The 15,632-nt window shown below is 33.0% G+C and overlaps 2 protein-coding genes across 2 annotated transcripts in view; both read left to right on the forward strand.

The window, feature by feature from the left end:
* Positions 1-19: 19 nt before the first annotated feature.
* On the forward strand, positions 20-8,672 carry LOC130636581 (transmembrane prolyl 4-hydroxylase-like). The gene is made up of 11 exons (XM_057446346.1): positions 20-601; positions 1,481-1,771; positions 2,098-2,159; positions 2,530-2,564; positions 2,793-2,958; positions 3,066-3,123; positions 3,487-3,623; positions 5,791-5,899; positions 6,309-6,519; positions 7,367-7,441; positions 7,827-8,672. Exons 1-11 carry the CDS (start codon positions 377-379, stop codon positions 7,862-7,864), a joined length of 1,407 nt encoding a protein of 468 aa, XP_057302329.1. The 5' UTR covers positions 20-376; the 3' UTR covers positions 7,865-8,672.
* A 6,466-nt stretch (positions 8,673-15,138) lies between these two features.
* Positions 15,139-15,632, forward strand: part of LOC130636619 (putative insulin-like peptide receptor) — a 29,306-nt gene continuing 28,812 nt past the window's right edge. Inside the window, exon 1 of the mRNA XM_057446405.1 lies at positions 15,139-15,305. Coding sequence (XP_057302388.1) covers positions 15,230-15,305 — 76 coding nt within the window. The 5' untranslated portion in view covers positions 15,139-15,229. The remainder of the gene's footprint in view (positions 15,306-15,632) is intronic.

The following is a 15,632-nucleotide window of genomic DNA, read 5'->3' on the forward strand; positions in this document are numbered from 1 at the left end:
TTTAAAAATAAATTTTAACTTTAACTTAAAATGCACATAACTAGTCGAATTTCTTCGAGTCTTCCCTGTCGCAAAAATAAGAAAATAAATTTTAAATATTTCCTTTTCTACAGTTGTTTAGGATTTAATGTCTGTCCATAAACACTCCACTAATATTCAATGGTTTTAAAAAATGTAATATTGCATTGGCTGATTTTTTTTTAAACCATAAACATAACTTTAAGGACAGGTGGAAACAGGTGGAACAATTTTTTATTGTTTGTTGTCTTTAGTTCACATCACGTTTTAGTTCCACATAAAGCTTTAAGCATGTTCAGCGGGTGAAATATTGCATGTTTATTTTTTATTTTATGTATATTTAGGGTAATGTGAGGACATGAAGCTTATTGTTGGGATATATTTGTTGTTAACATGTGTTGATTCCAGAAAGAGCGACTACAAAAGAATCATATTCAGCGATTTTGTTAGACAAGAATTACAAAACAACTTTGCAAAACAGTATTCTTTTCTTGCGAGCAATAACGACACATTTGCTGATCATTTCAGAAAGTTATGGCAACAACACAAAGATGCAAAGTTAATACGTTTACAACCAGAACAGGTGAAATTGTCTGAAGTTAGATTACCCTAAAAGGAATCGAGTGGTTTTTCAAAAGTCTATTCTTTATTAGTGTGTTTTGAAAAAAATGAAGGAAGGGCTTGCTGTTTTAGCAGCAATTTGTTTGTGTCAAATTTTTCCTAAAATTTGGAATGGTTTTATAATGTATTTTCTGTTTTCTCCTAAATGCTGACTTCAAACTCCTTAAATACTAAAACGAAAGCCTATTCTTTTAATGCATTTATACCTTGAGGGAATAATTTTCACAAAAATGATTTTTTTTTAAATTTTATGAGGTGTTTGTCAATTTTGCAAAAATTAATTTCTGCAAAAGTTTGATTTACACCCTTGTTTTTCTTTTGATTTATTATAACTACATATTATAATTTTAAGGAAATCCCTTAATTAATAATTGGACAATGTTGTGACATATTGAAAAATACTAAAAAACCAGCAAAGAGAGAAGAAGTAAAATACAAAGTAGACTAACAAATGTAGCATCACAAAACGAAAAACACTATCAAAAAATATATTTTGTTAAATTATATTAGGTTAGGCTCACTGTTTATACTGATAGTTTATTAACTTCATTATTTAACTCTCTATGAATTGTGAATGGTGAACCCTACCCCTAATTAGAACGCTGCATGTATGAAATTCAAATCCCTATTTTGGTTAAGTTGTGAGAATGCTATACTAGTTAATGTGTGTTGTTTATGAAAGCAACAATCTCCAGCAAGTAAATACAAGACATGGAAGCCGCTTTCAAGTAGACAGTGTACATCATCTTCCATCGCATTATTTCACCTATTAAAACTCCTTGAATGTTGGTTTTCTTGATTTCTGTAGCGTTTTAAAGAAGGTCTGTTTACTTTTATTTAGACTGTCTTTGAAAACAGAGCAATTCCACTGACAAACAACAGAAAAGACTTGGTGACTCTTACAACGATGTCGAAACGACGACCCTTGATCTTTCAAATTGACGATTTTTTATTTGATGATGAGTGCGAACATATCAAAACTCTAGCTCTAAAACATGGAATGGAAAAAAGTGAAACTGCTGGAGATGGCCTGGAACGGCAAGGTATATCCCCTGGCTTGTATGATGATATAGGAGCGATAGAGTTTGAAGACTTTGATCTTGATGAGGATAAAGTAATTAATATAACTGAGGTAATGGTCAACAATTTCAATTTTGTGTGATTCGCACATTACTGTAATAATTGTATGTATGTTAAGGGAGGACCTGCATTCCTTTTTCTGTATTATTATGAAAGTTGTGCATCAAAACAGGTCATAACGTGCATATGAAACATACCGTAATTTTGGTGGTTATTTTAGTATCATTGCTTACCCTTTGCTGTATCATGTGATCATTGCTGTTTCTTTAAAAAGATGATAATGTTTACATAAAGTGATTTTGTGTAGTAAGATGAATTAGGAGGGAGAACTGTACAACAAGATTCATTTAAAAGAGTTAATACCATGTACCATTTTAGCTTCTTCGAGGTTTTCGCACTATATTTGACAACAGAATGGGATCCATGATAGCTAAAAATATGTAAGTATTTTTTTAATGTTGTATAAATTATACTAATTTTACGGCTAGTCTTATGTTGTGTTTTAAGGGGTACAAATGTATTAACTATTAGCAACCATCACAGCCCTTCCCTATCCTAACCACCACTACCCTTGGTCTATGATAAAGGGGAATAGGGAGTATCGCCCTTACCTGGATTTGGTCAAAGGACTTCATTTCCTATGAAAATTCAGATTTTTGTGAAAGTTAGGGGAACTGCCTAAAAATAATAAAATTACAATATAAAAATAGTTAATTCTAAATTTTGAATCTACAAAATTGTAATATATTTTAATATGTAATACGTTCGGGGATGTTTATTTTGTGTTGTACTTCCATTGATTTGTTTCAGAGCAAAAGATACTTACATGGATTTTAATCTTGATGGTGAGTATGACCATTCATGTTTCTTGTGCCTGTCACCTTTTGAACTTCAGCAACCCTTCTCCACATTTTAATGCTAAATCTTTATCAGTTTATTACTCCTAATTTTTTTTATTTATATTTGATATTTATTTATATTTGATATTTTATTCTACTGACTCGAAAGATTCACTCTAAACCATGTAATTACTGCTAGAAACCGCATTCTGTTGACTGGTTAATTACTTGCAGGTATAATTGAGAAATGGGAGTGGAATATCAAAAACTTAACATTGTTAGTAAAAATGTTGAATGAGTCACGAGCTTTTAATCCAGCCTCTCAAGCTAGATTCAGTGAACAAGTGTGGTTATCTCAAACAGACTCAAATGATTCTGTGCTGTTGTCTTTGCAAGATAGGTTAGCTCAAATTTATTTTTTTGTTTTGCTGTTGTTGTTGTTGTTTTTGTTTTCCATTGTCGCGTGTTGCTCTGGCAGTAAATGCTTTTCTTGTATATTTGCTACAGGCTTCATCAAGTTACTAGGCTACCTCTGGAGATGATAAGAAACAGTGAACAATTACAGGTGTGTTGTACTGATTGCCTAAATTTTAGGATAAATTTAAGAAACACTGGCATGCTGAGGTAAGCGAATAGTATTTAAAATAGAATACCATAAAATCCAAAATACGAGCTCAGAGTTTATATCTTAAATATTGTTGACTTATATCTGGGTGGACTGAAAAGTGAAATGGATTTTTTAAAATAATTTTTAGCGTTAAATCATCTTATTTTTAACAAGAGATGCTCCTGACGGAAAATGCAGAGAAATAGGGATGATATAAGGAAAAATGACAAAAAAATGCGTCTCAATACTTTTGTCTAAGATAGATAACATGTGTGTAGATAACATTTGAGATTAGCTAAGTTGTTATATTTTTATTCGTAGGTGGTCAGATATAAACCAGGTGGTCATTATGATTGTCACTTGGATAGTGATCCAAGATATTATGAGGACAATTTTCGTCCGTGTTGTCATGTACACAATGCATCAAGTAAAGAGGATCAGGATTGTTCTTCTTGCAGGTATTTTTTTATATATAGTTGTTTATGTTTTTTGTATTTTTGCATTGCTTGTCATTAACTGTTTTGTCATCTTTTACTTTGTTACTGCCTTCCTTTGCTCTGACATGGCTTGCTCTGACAGGACTCACTTTGACATGGCTTACCCCGACATAGCTGGCTATGACATGGCTTTCTATGACATAGCTTTTTATGACATGCCTCTCTTTGACATGGCTTGATATGACATGACTCTCTCTGACATGGCTTGCTTTGACATGACTCGCTCTGGCATGACTTGCTTAAGCATGGCTCGATATGACATGACTTGCTATGAGATCGCGCGCTAGTCATTGTTTTTTTTCCTCTTGTGTGTTCATTTGCTTTCTATTTTTCTTATACAGCAGTAACTGCTAAAGATACGAAGGAACATAAGAATGCTTAAAGGGACCCCAAGGTATATAATGATGCTGGACTATTATAGAGCTTATTAACAAGTGTTTTGGAATACTTTTTTCGTTCTCAAGGTATTTAAATTTAAGGTGGTAGTAACCCTTTTTAACCGTTCAAACAGATGGATTTTTCAGTCGTTGTATTATCAATACGAATTTCCTTTTTTATTTCCTAAAAATATTGGCCTCCAGGCACATAGATGCAGTTTTGTTTAATTTTATAATTCACTGAGTCAGCAGACATACTCGATTATAAAAATGCAATAAGAAGAAAAGAAGAAGCTTTCAGGAGTTCCATAAATTTTTATGTAGTCTTGTATAGGTCCTATAATGTTATGCAGAGCAAAACAACCAATCAAACTGCAGTACCGTTATTGTTTCTATTTATCTATTTCAGGGAATTAAGCTGGACGTTACCTATTAAAAATAATCAACCGGGCTAACAGCATCATATCTTTTAACTTATCTTTCTGATCATTCCACAGCCCTTATAAAATAAACTCTTTATAGGGACCCAACAAAAAGTTGATAATAAAAATCCAGCAGATTTTGAGTCAATAGCAATTCTAGTACAGGTTTTTTTGATTATTCGCCGATGTGTCCTGCACAGTCAAATTTTGAGATAATTAAGTTGTTAAGTAATTAAGTTCAACATTTCTCAGATGCTTTTACAATTATTCGTAATACAATAGTTTATCTCATTTTAAATTATAATCAGAAATCGGAAGAAATATATCTAAATTTTGTGATATTATCTTACCTTTAATATTTTTAAATTTTGAACTTCATCTAAAGAAAAGTTAATGTCGTTAAGAGCAATCCTTAAAATTTTTATCATTGTTAAACGCAGTTCTAAAAAGTTAAAAAACTATAGCTTTCATAGCTAAGTATTATAAACAAGTTGATGAAGGTAGCACACGCTAGTCTTATTTACTTCATTAATTGTGAAGGTTTGTACTAGAGACTTTAAAGCACATAGTGTTAGATAAACCTTAATTTCATTATTAAGTATACTTCAAAGCTGAAGAACTTGATTTTCATGGATTGTATAATAGCGTAGTCCAAAAATATTGTCAAAATTATAGGATTCCATGCTAATTTACATCAACTTTTTTTTGTTTCAAATAACTATTTTTGTTTGCTACTATATACGTATTAATGATAGCAGATACCCGATAAAATTTGTATGCACATCCGTTACCGGGCCTATATTTATGATGACAAAAAATTTCAAAATTTGCTATTGCTTAAAAATGACATCATAATTATGCAGCATATTTAAATCTGAAGTTTTTTAAACAATTTTTAAAATCTGAATGTTGTTAACCAACTTTTTAAGCTCTATATATTAGACCAACATCATTTTATACCTCGGATTCCCTTTAAGTTATTTGATTATTTGAAAATTAGTTGTAGGCAAACAAGCAGAAACCTTAGTTAGCTTATGCGTCATTAATTAAGAATTAGAGAAAGTGAATAAGTGACAAGGTAGTATAGCACAATAAAACTGTGTTTTGTGAATTATAGAAGTTATTGTAAATGAAAAGCCAGACAGAAACACAAAGTTAAGTAATATCTTGCTATTTTGTAAAATCACCTTTGCCATTGGGTCAATTTGGTCAAAAATATGTTTTTTTCCTTGGGTCAAAACCAGAAAAATATAAAGTGTCCTCTAAAATTAGTATTGTGCTATATTGCCTTTTTACAAGCCTGAAATGGCCTGAGCACTTTTTGTTTAGATACATGACTGTTTTGTTTTACTTGGACGATACAGAGCATGGTGGAGAAACTGCGTTTCCTGTTGCTGGAGTTGATCCATATAAAAACAATTTAGCCAACGAAAACGGGGTAGGATGGTTCGAATGCTAAATGAAATAATAATTCTTTTTTGATATGCCTCCTTGTGAGTGAGGATTGCAAAAGTATGCTAAAATACCATATGCATTTAGGGAATTAATTGTGGCGATTTTCGCGAAGTTAGTTAACCTGGATATTATTGGAAAGCTTGCTATTAACGAAAGCTGCGTCCCTCTAAATTTAAAATGTTGAAAAAAAGTCGTTGAAAAATGGCATAAAAAGAGAAAAATATATGTCATTGAAATGGTTTTTTCGCAAAGTATTACAGTTGCTAAAATGCGAAAATAAATCGAACAATTGTCGCGAATATTAGTTCTCGAGTAGTACCTTTTAGTTACCTCACCTTGTGTACTTTCAAATTTAGTTGTTAATCTTTAATATTTCGCTAATTTATTTATAGGGATCTGAGGAAGAGTGGTGTGATTTAACGATGCATTGCTCGCAGGCGAGTATTCGAGTAAAACCGAAGAAAGGTCGAGCAGTGTTGTGGTACAATCATTTTATCGATCCTGATACCGAATGGATGGGCGCAGTTGATAGGAATAGTTTACATGGCGGTTGTGCTGTACACAGTGGGTCCAAGTGGATTGCAAATAATTGGATCAATGCAGGTACGCAGTCATAAAAAATGTTGAACAGCCGTACGACAGTTATATAACAGCCGTACGAAAGTGATATAACAGCCGTACGAAGTGATATAACAGCCGTACGACAGTTGTAAAACAGCTGTACGGCAGTTATACAATTATAGTAAAAATGTATTGGAAAAACGTGTTGCGCAAGCTTTGAGACTTTGGTGCAGCAGCGAAACTTTCGCGCAGTGCAAATTACAATTAGCGTTAGGATAATATTCGCTAAATTATAAAGCTTAAAGAGTTGTTTTGAAATTTGAATTAAACTGTTAAAAGAACGAAGATGGCAAACTTTTCTCTAGAGTAAAGAAGTTAGATTATGTTTACAAAAGTTGCTATTTTGTTGTTTCCCCACCTATTTTGGGGTTTAACTTTTTATATTAGAAAAGACTGGGATTTACTTAGAAATTAAGAATAACTTAATCATATTCATGCCCGCGTCGCAAAAAACTTAAAAATAGTATAAACAGAAGAAATGTCTTCGCAAAATACCACAAAAAGCCTTATTCGCAAAAATTAGTCTGCTCAAAAAAAAGGCTTCGCGAAAATTAAGCTCGCATATTAGTGGCGCGTGGCCTTGTGGTTATGGAGTTAGTTTTGTAATCCCAAGGTCCGTGTTTCGGTCCACAGCTTGGGCATGTTTAGCAAGTGCCTTTACCGCAGCCCATGCCATGTGAGGGAAATTGGGTAGGTATTGCCGGTGTATACTAAATGTATACATTCCGAACACAGGACCCACATTGATAACAGTGTTTCCAACACTGAAGTGACTATATCCTGTATAAATATTCGGAATAATAATAATAATAATTTTGCTTATATACAGGTTATCATAGAGAGCATGACTTTCTGAGCTGGATAATAAATGAATGGCGGACAGAAAAAGAAGATGAAGAAGGAGGTAGACATGTTTGCTTGTTTTGTAGAAATGATAAACATTCGTCTTTTATTTCTTTAACATACCCTGATGTATAGTAGATTTCGTGCACATTTTACATAAATGATAAACATCTTTGTCTTTTATTTTTGTAACATACCCTTAGGTATGGTGGATTTCGTGCACATTTTACATAAAGGATAAACAACTTTGTCTTTTATTTTTGTAACATACTCTTATGTATAGTAGATTTCGTGCACATTTTACATAAATGATAAACATCTTTGTCTTTTATTTTTGTAACATACCCTTATGTATAGTAGATTTCGTGCAAGCTTTACATGAGAAATATTTTTTTTTGCGTCTAGCAACATTTTAAACAATGAATGCTAATGCTTTATATTTTTAGAATTAGAAGAGGACGTTGACGAAAGCATAGTGTCATGAATACGTTTTTAGTTCAATTTGAGAAAGTGCTATAACCTGAGTATATGACTAACTACTAGCGTCCAATGTCTTATTTTATGTTATTTTTTCGTTCGGAATAGATAAAAGATTTCGATTAACTCTATTTCACGCCGTGAAAAGGCCCATTTTTTTATTTTTTGATATTTTTATTATTTTTTTTTTTAAATAATAAATATTAACATATATTTTTGGAGCTTTTTTATTTGCTTTACCTCGGAACAGTTTTCATCATACGAAAAATTTTGTTAGTTAATATTCATAGTTATTTATTTAGAGACAATAACGACTTAGTTTTTTAATGTCGCAAGATCATCAATCAATTCGCGAAAATTAATCCGAGCGATTTTTTTTAAATGATAAATGATGAAATTCAATTTTTTGTCCAGCAAGTCTTGTATTGGTTTCTGTTTTCTTTGTGTGCAATAAGTTCAAGGAAAATCGCAATATCGGCTTATCTCGAATACCTTTCGTTTTTTCAACCAAGCCCGTAATGTGTTGCTAAATATTTTTCTGTATTAGTTAAAATTATTATTTATATAATTAGATGTATACATATTTTTATATTTTTTTAAATGTCGCCCGGTAAAACACAGCCATGTAATAAAAACACTGAATTTGGAGAAACTGATCACGCGCAGTGAGCGTTTCTTTGCATCGCGTATGATTTAATCGAAAAAAATAGCGTAGCCCTTAGTCCTAAACAGGAAATTAATATGGATATACAATGTAGATATAACCTAGAATTTTTTTGTATTTTGTATTTTACAAGAAAATGTTCTTGACTGTAGTATTGCAATGTTGTTATCACCCCCTAATCTGAAAAAAATGATTACCGGTACAAGACTATGTATGAAGATAAGAAGGATTTCAACTTATTGGAAATTTTGGCCTGTCTAATATTCTTGTATATGTTTTCAAGTTGTTGCACATTTTGTCCGATATTCTTATAAATGTTCTCAAGCGGTTGCAAATTTTCACTTGTTCACTATGATCTTATCCGTGTTCCTATATGTTTTAGTTATACCTTAACGAGATAAATTTTTGCGTGGACATATTATCGCGGATCACTCAAATTCAAAAATTCGCGTAGACAAATTTTCGCGGATGTTCATATTAGGAAGAAAAAAAAATCAGGTTTTTGAAAATACCAGTCTTTCATAATAATCGTCACGATTGCAGCAAATTTCAAATAACAAAAAACTTTTCACTCTTCTTAAAAATACAGGACAAATAAAAACGGCTGCTAAAAAACAGTAACAAACTGCTGGTGGAAAGCAGTAACAGTTTCGTTATACTGTATACTGAGCCAAAAGACGAGATTATTGTCGGTTGTTATCATTCGAACACAAATCATGCAGTCATCATAGGGATGATCCGGTTCTCCCAAGAAAAGAAGAAAGGAACACAAAAGACGAGGTCAAAAGCAGAGACATCCGTGATGTTAATTAATTTTGTATGTATTTGGATACTTTTTTAGTTAAGAAGAATAGATGGAAAAACGGATTTTTTACTTGTTTATACTTCGTACCCAATTCTTAACCCCTAAAACATTTGAATTTTACAGAAAAAAAATAAACATTTCGCGGAGACATATTTTCATGGTTTGACGAATTGCAAACATTTCGCGGAGACATATTTTTGCGAAAATGGCCAAAATCCGCGAAAATTTAATTCCGTGAAAGTTTATCTTGTAAGGTAAGTGTTAAAAATATGTAGATAGAAGATGTCAACGAAAGAAGATTGCAGATGAAATAGAGAAGGCAGAAGAAGATTATAATGCAATACAAAAGAGTGCTCAAAACTATCTGGACAACCAAAAAATGAATTATCAACTGTGGAATTGTAATCACATTTATAAACGAAGATAAAATCTCTGTATGCAAAATAAAAAAAAAGGCTCGTGAAAAAGCTAGAAGAATGAAGAGGAAGCAAAGAGTGCAATCACAATTAGAGCAGAAAACAGATACAAGTATTTGAACAAAAAAAAGGGGAAAAAAAGAAAGCCTTTAAAATGCAAAGCATGCTCAAAAAGAAGTAAATGACGTATATTGATATTGAGTTGGGTATCATTGATCTTTTAATAGAGATCTTGACGACGTCGCTGAAAAAGAAGAACAACATAAGATCAGCGGGCAGAGAAGACTCTTATAGAAAATACTGTCAAAAAAGACATTAAAAATGCTAACTGGAAACAAATGAAACGACTATCTATTTTAGTTTGCACAGGAAAAAAAATAATTATGAGAATTGAAATTTTATGGCAACACCATAATATTCTGCAACTAAAACAATGCTGAGAGTTACGACACTCAGCATGAAACTGCAAAAGAAAGACATGACAACAGTATAGATATAGCTGTACAAAATTGTGCTTGAAAATATTGGGCAGTTTTAGACTAATTGAATTTTAGACTAATTCAAAGGACGAATTGCTGATTTCTTGGACGTTGTTGTTATCACTTTAAAAGAAGCTAAGACCACTGCAGGGCTGGGTAATAAAACGTACTTGAAACTGCAGAAGAAAATCAGGAAATCAGTGTTAAGGTATATCGATATTTGAAAATGGAGAAACAGATAGTGTAGAATCTGTACGAAGTTGGGTTACGGATATGTTTTATGGCATCGACTACTAAACACACAAAAAAAAAGATTTCTAAAGGACGTGAGTTTTGGAAGGAGTTACGGTGATATCATCGATCAATATATCCAAAAAGAGCTCTTAACGAAGACTTCTCCACCTAATAAATTAAGAAGTAATTGTTGGTTGTTCCCTATGTTGCAAAGTTAACACAAGCTAGAATGAAGACAAGAATTGTTGTTGATGCTTAAGCAAAGTTTAAAGGTCTGTCGCTTACTGACAACGCCTATCAAGGTCCAAAGTTGCAACGTGACTTGTTCAACTTCTTGATGAGATTTCGCAGGTATCCAGTTGCATTGATCTGCTTCATTGCTGTGGTTATCGTATTGGTGTTCAACCTGCAGGCAGACCATACTTTTGCATTTTGTGACGTGGATTAGTTCAGACAAAAAGGCCGGGAATCTTTGAATTCAAGCGACTGGTCTTTGGGGTGAAAGCTTCACCTTTTCAATCTCAATATGTATGTCATGCGCATGCAGAGTACCAGAAAGTATAATTTCCGATGGTTGCAGATACTACCCATATGAAATCTGTTTTCAACGATGATATGGCCTGTAATCTTTACCTGCAGTTATCAAAACTATGGGAAATGGCCGCGAAGTATGCAAGGAAATGGCTATCGAACAAGATTCCTCAGAACGATAGAGCATCAGAAATTAAATTAGATAACGGAGTAATGTCAACAGTCAAAACATTTGGTAAACTTTGAAAATCTAAGGAATATACTTTCTCATACAATGTTTTTTTACCAGAAACTGTACAATAAAGACTAATTTTGCTGTTTGTTCTGTATAATTATTTTGTAACTAATCTGTACAGACTAATAATCAGGCCTCCCTGACTGGTTAAGTGATGGTTAATAAGTCTGCTAGGCTAGTATCATCTTTTTACTGATGTATAAATCAAATTACATGCAAAAAACTAGAATTTAATTTCAAGATAAAAAGATGTCACCACATCAAATGAAACTACTTTAAAACTACCAATTATTTACATCATGTATAATATATAATTTTCCACGTCAGAGAGCAGCACAGGTATGGAATCACTTTTCAGTATCCTTAATAAATGCGTCCTCTTTAAATGAGTTTGAAGCATTTTTAGGTAACAGGAGGATATATTGTGGTCTATATATCGTGTTCTCCTCGCAAAAATCCTATCAAACGCAATGATTAAAATAATGTAGAAGAAGACAAAATTTTTTTCAACGAATAGGATCCAAAAATGCAAGGAGGGTGGACGAAGAATTTGCAAAATAAAATGCTCCTCATGAGAATCATCATCAGCCCATTTGGTGCCGGTCTACTGACCGCTAACCGGTTTTTGTGGCAGGCAAGTAAGTTAGAGCAATGCTATTCGTATTCCTGGCGGTAATGTAACATAGTTACAGTCGGAGGGGATGAAGAACCAACCGTTAGGATGGAATCCCCAAGAACGTTATAATTTTCCGTTACTTACTTACTTATTTACTAAAGACAAAAACACCCAATCCTTGACTCTTTTAATGCCTAAGATGTGCTGTATATTAGCGACGTGCGTATCTTGCATTTCGTTCTATAAATTAAGCAAAAACTGCTTATTTATAGGTTTTGTTGCGTTGTTGCTGCTGAGGAAGAAATGGGGCTGTTTATTTTGCAACTCACATCTTTTTGTCGTGTGAAACTGGATGGAATTTTCTTCTGAGGCTTTTGTGAGGTATCCCTGGCTTAGTTTGGTTGCACTTGTTCTAGGTGTTTTGAGTTTGAGAAGGGGATGAGAAGCATATGCGTGACCTTCCTGAATTTCATGTTCTTTAAAACTTTTAAGTAACAGTTAAACCTCCCAATCCTATTTGAATTTCACGACAGAACCCTCTTCCACCCTGAGTAAAAGGCCCTGATAAATAGGTTAACTGCATAGGATAAGGCTATGTCAGGATTTTTGTTATTAAAATTAGCCCCCCTCGCCCAAGCTTTCTAGCACAACAAAGAAGTTTTTTTGAATGTACCGTGCACTGTAGTTCAGTTAAAAAATATGAAATGTTAAAAGTTTAAATCTTTAGCTAAGGCAACCCAAGGAGGACTTTCGTTCAGCTCATGTAAATGTCCTGTGAGGCCCCCGTAAACACGGGGACAAAATAGATTCATTCTATATTATTGTAGTGACGATTGTTGTTGCAGGGATAATTTTAAGCTGGCAGCAACTTTTTTAAATATCGTGTCGTCATTCTCTTAATGTTGTAATGTTCACCCATATAAAGGGGGATTTTCACGAAGCAAATTGAACGGCGAATTCGACGGCGAATTCGATGGCGAATTTGCTTTTTAATTTTCACGACAAAATAAATTAGGCGTCAAAGTCATTGTTTACATTAGTTAACCACGTTCTGATTGGTCAAAAACTAGCAGCGAAACATTTAGCCGCCAAAAAGTAGGAACTGCTTCTACTTTTCAGCGAAGCGAATATTTCGATGCAAAATCAAAATAAACAAAACTGCGCATGCTCAGAAACAATTCGCCGTCGAATTCGCCGTTCAATTCGCTTCGTGAAAATCCCACTTAACGGTTTAAAAATGTTGCATTTAGCATGTGATTCTTGATTTCTTTATAAAAGAGGCTGAAAAAAAGTTGAGCGTTTGCCTTTAATTATAATATATTCTGTGAACTCTTGTCGTATAGTGATAGCATATTGTTTGCTCTATTACTTGTCAGAGAGATGTATTTAACGACATCCAACTTTTTTCCGCCAGGAGCCTTCTCTATCAGATTTCCAGATTCATCTTCTCGGTCGACAAAATTGTTAGCTGATTCTGATTTTTTTTGGTTTCTTTTGTAATTTTTTTGATAGTTTTAGTGGTTGCTACACGTGAACATTTTCAGGCGCGTGGATGAAATGAAACATTTTCACGCGCACGAAATCAGTCCCTCCCCCGTGTGTTGCCTCCTGCTTTAGAGGCATTAGAATTTCCGCGCTAATACACAAAACCACGTGATATCATTTTGATCCGTCGCTTTCGTCAACATTCCGTGATTAGAAAGTCAAAAGATGAAAAAAGACTAGGGTAAAAAATGGCAAATATTTTTTAGTGTTTTTGTAAAATAATGTTTCTCATATTGTCATTTGTATCTGTGTCCCTATTTTAGAAAGATATATCACATAATGCAGGATAACCTAGCCATATAGCATCAAAACGAGTTTTTACTACAAACTTTACATTCACTGCTATTTATTTGTATTTCCGTTGTTGACTGTTTACTCGTAGCGACAGCTATATTTGCTAGCTCTATTTGTTATAAGCTGACAATTATATTTGTTACTTGCTCAGATAGCTAGAACAACTAACAGTTTTTAGATTTTCGTAGCAAGCTGTAGCAGAGCTAACTAGCTACATTGAGGAAAAAAACTAGAGTTAAGGTTGCTATTGCTGCTGTCAGTGGGTCACAATTTATCTCTTCTAATTAGGCTATGGACATGGATTCTGCTGTCCATCGCATTTCTTTTGAATGCTGAAAGCATTTTTTTAAGCTAAAAGCTATTGTCAGATGATACTTTATATTTTATGATCATTTTCAACAAAAATTATCAACATATTTCAATTCAGCATCATTGAAACAAGCAAAGTTTATACACTAAATACAACTGTCCTTATTAGCAGCCAAACACTGTTTTTAAAGAAATGATCACATAAAACTAATGCAGTTAAATATTACGCTAAAAAAAACCTTTGATTTACAAACCCTGTTTTAAAAATCTTATGAAATTTTTGCTGATAAATCCAAATATGCCACTTATTTTCCTAGAAAGTTGTGTGTTTTTCTTATTTTAAAATTTAATGATAATAATCTGGATCAGAGAATCAAATTTACTTTTTGACCAACTATATTCTTTTATTATTATTTGTGCTATCAGAAGCTTTTTTTTTTACAGCCATGGTTACATCTGGAACTTTCAAAATGATATTTTTAACACAGCTCGCGTATAGCACAATAGTCTATCCCCTATAGCCTTTAACTATTCCTATGACATATAATTTCAAGTCCTTTAAAGCCAAATACCTGGAAATTGCTTTAAAAAAGATAACTTGTGAGCAACATGTCGTTGTTATTATATATTATGGTGAAAGAAGACAATGAATCTAAAAAGAAGATGCTCATCTATTTTGACTATAGGAAATCTCCTAAGTTATATATATACTATTCTAATTTGAGGTGATGGTCAAAAAGGGGTCAGTCCTACCACAGTCCCAGGTAACCCAAGCCATAAGAGGAAAATTGGGAAGATATCACACTGTGGCCGGTAAATGTTGCATAGAGTTGTTTGGTAGAGCACAGACTCTAATTGGGTCTGCATAGCTTAAAATGAGGCTCTCCATCCAAGCCATTGCCCCTCCTGGAAATTATAGATGGGTATATATATCTCCAATATTTGTGAGGCTAGCAATGTAAAATATGCACATTCGTCTGTCTATTTATCTAATGGTGCATTTATGTTATTCAGTCATTTTTAGTAATGTTTTTTTGTGTTTTTTAAATATTTCAGAATTTATTTGCCTATATATTTAAGTATTTCAATGAAAATAGATTTTCTATGCTGACTATAATAAAATTGTAGTCCTTATTAAACAACCTAAATTTCAATGTATCAGATTTTGTCTTTAGGCTATTATTAGAAAATAGTAACATGCACTAACATTGAGTGGGTATGTATGAGAAGCATCTGCAAACGAAATGCTGAAGGCATGGGTTATCATTGTTTGTATTGTATATCTGCCAGTAACATGTGCCGAAAAACAATTTTATATAGGTAGGTTCTTTTATTTAGTTTTTTGACTTTAAATATTTAATTTTGTAGTCTTGGATATTTCATCTAAAATCTATTGTATTGCATATTTTATCGCACTATTGTCTGCAAATTTTTTATTATCTCGCCTGCGAAGATAGTATTGGTTTCCAACTCCTATCTAAGTAACTAACTATGTTCTAACTGGTCAATTGCAAGTCATCAACGCGTTTTTTTGACTATGTTCTAACTGGTCAATTGCAAGTCATCAACGCGTTTTTTTTGACGTAATTTTTTTTAGAAAAATCGCCTTCGGGTGGATTCGAACCCATGACCTCTAGGTTCATATTA

The sequence above is a fragment of the Hydractinia symbiolongicarpus genome, chromosome 1 (assembly GCF_029227915.1).
Source record: "Hydractinia symbiolongicarpus strain clone_291-10 chromosome 1, HSymV2.1, whole genome shotgun sequence".
Lineage (NCBI taxonomy): Eukaryota > Metazoa > Cnidaria > Hydrozoa > Anthoathecata > Hydractiniidae > Hydractinia > Hydractinia symbiolongicarpus.

Coding starts and splice junctions, on each gene's coding strand:
- LOC130636581 (XM_057446346.1), top strand. CDS start 377: ATGAAGCTTATTGTTGGGATATATTTGTTGTTAACATGTGTTGATTCC. Junction 602..1,480: donor TACGTTTACAACCAGAACAG/GTGAAATTGTCT, acceptor ACTTTTATTTAG/ACTGTCTTTGAAAACAGAGC. Junction 7,442..7,826: donor AAAAGAAGATGAAGAAGGAG/GTAGACATGTTT, acceptor TTATATTTTTAG/AATTAGAAGAGGACGTTGAC.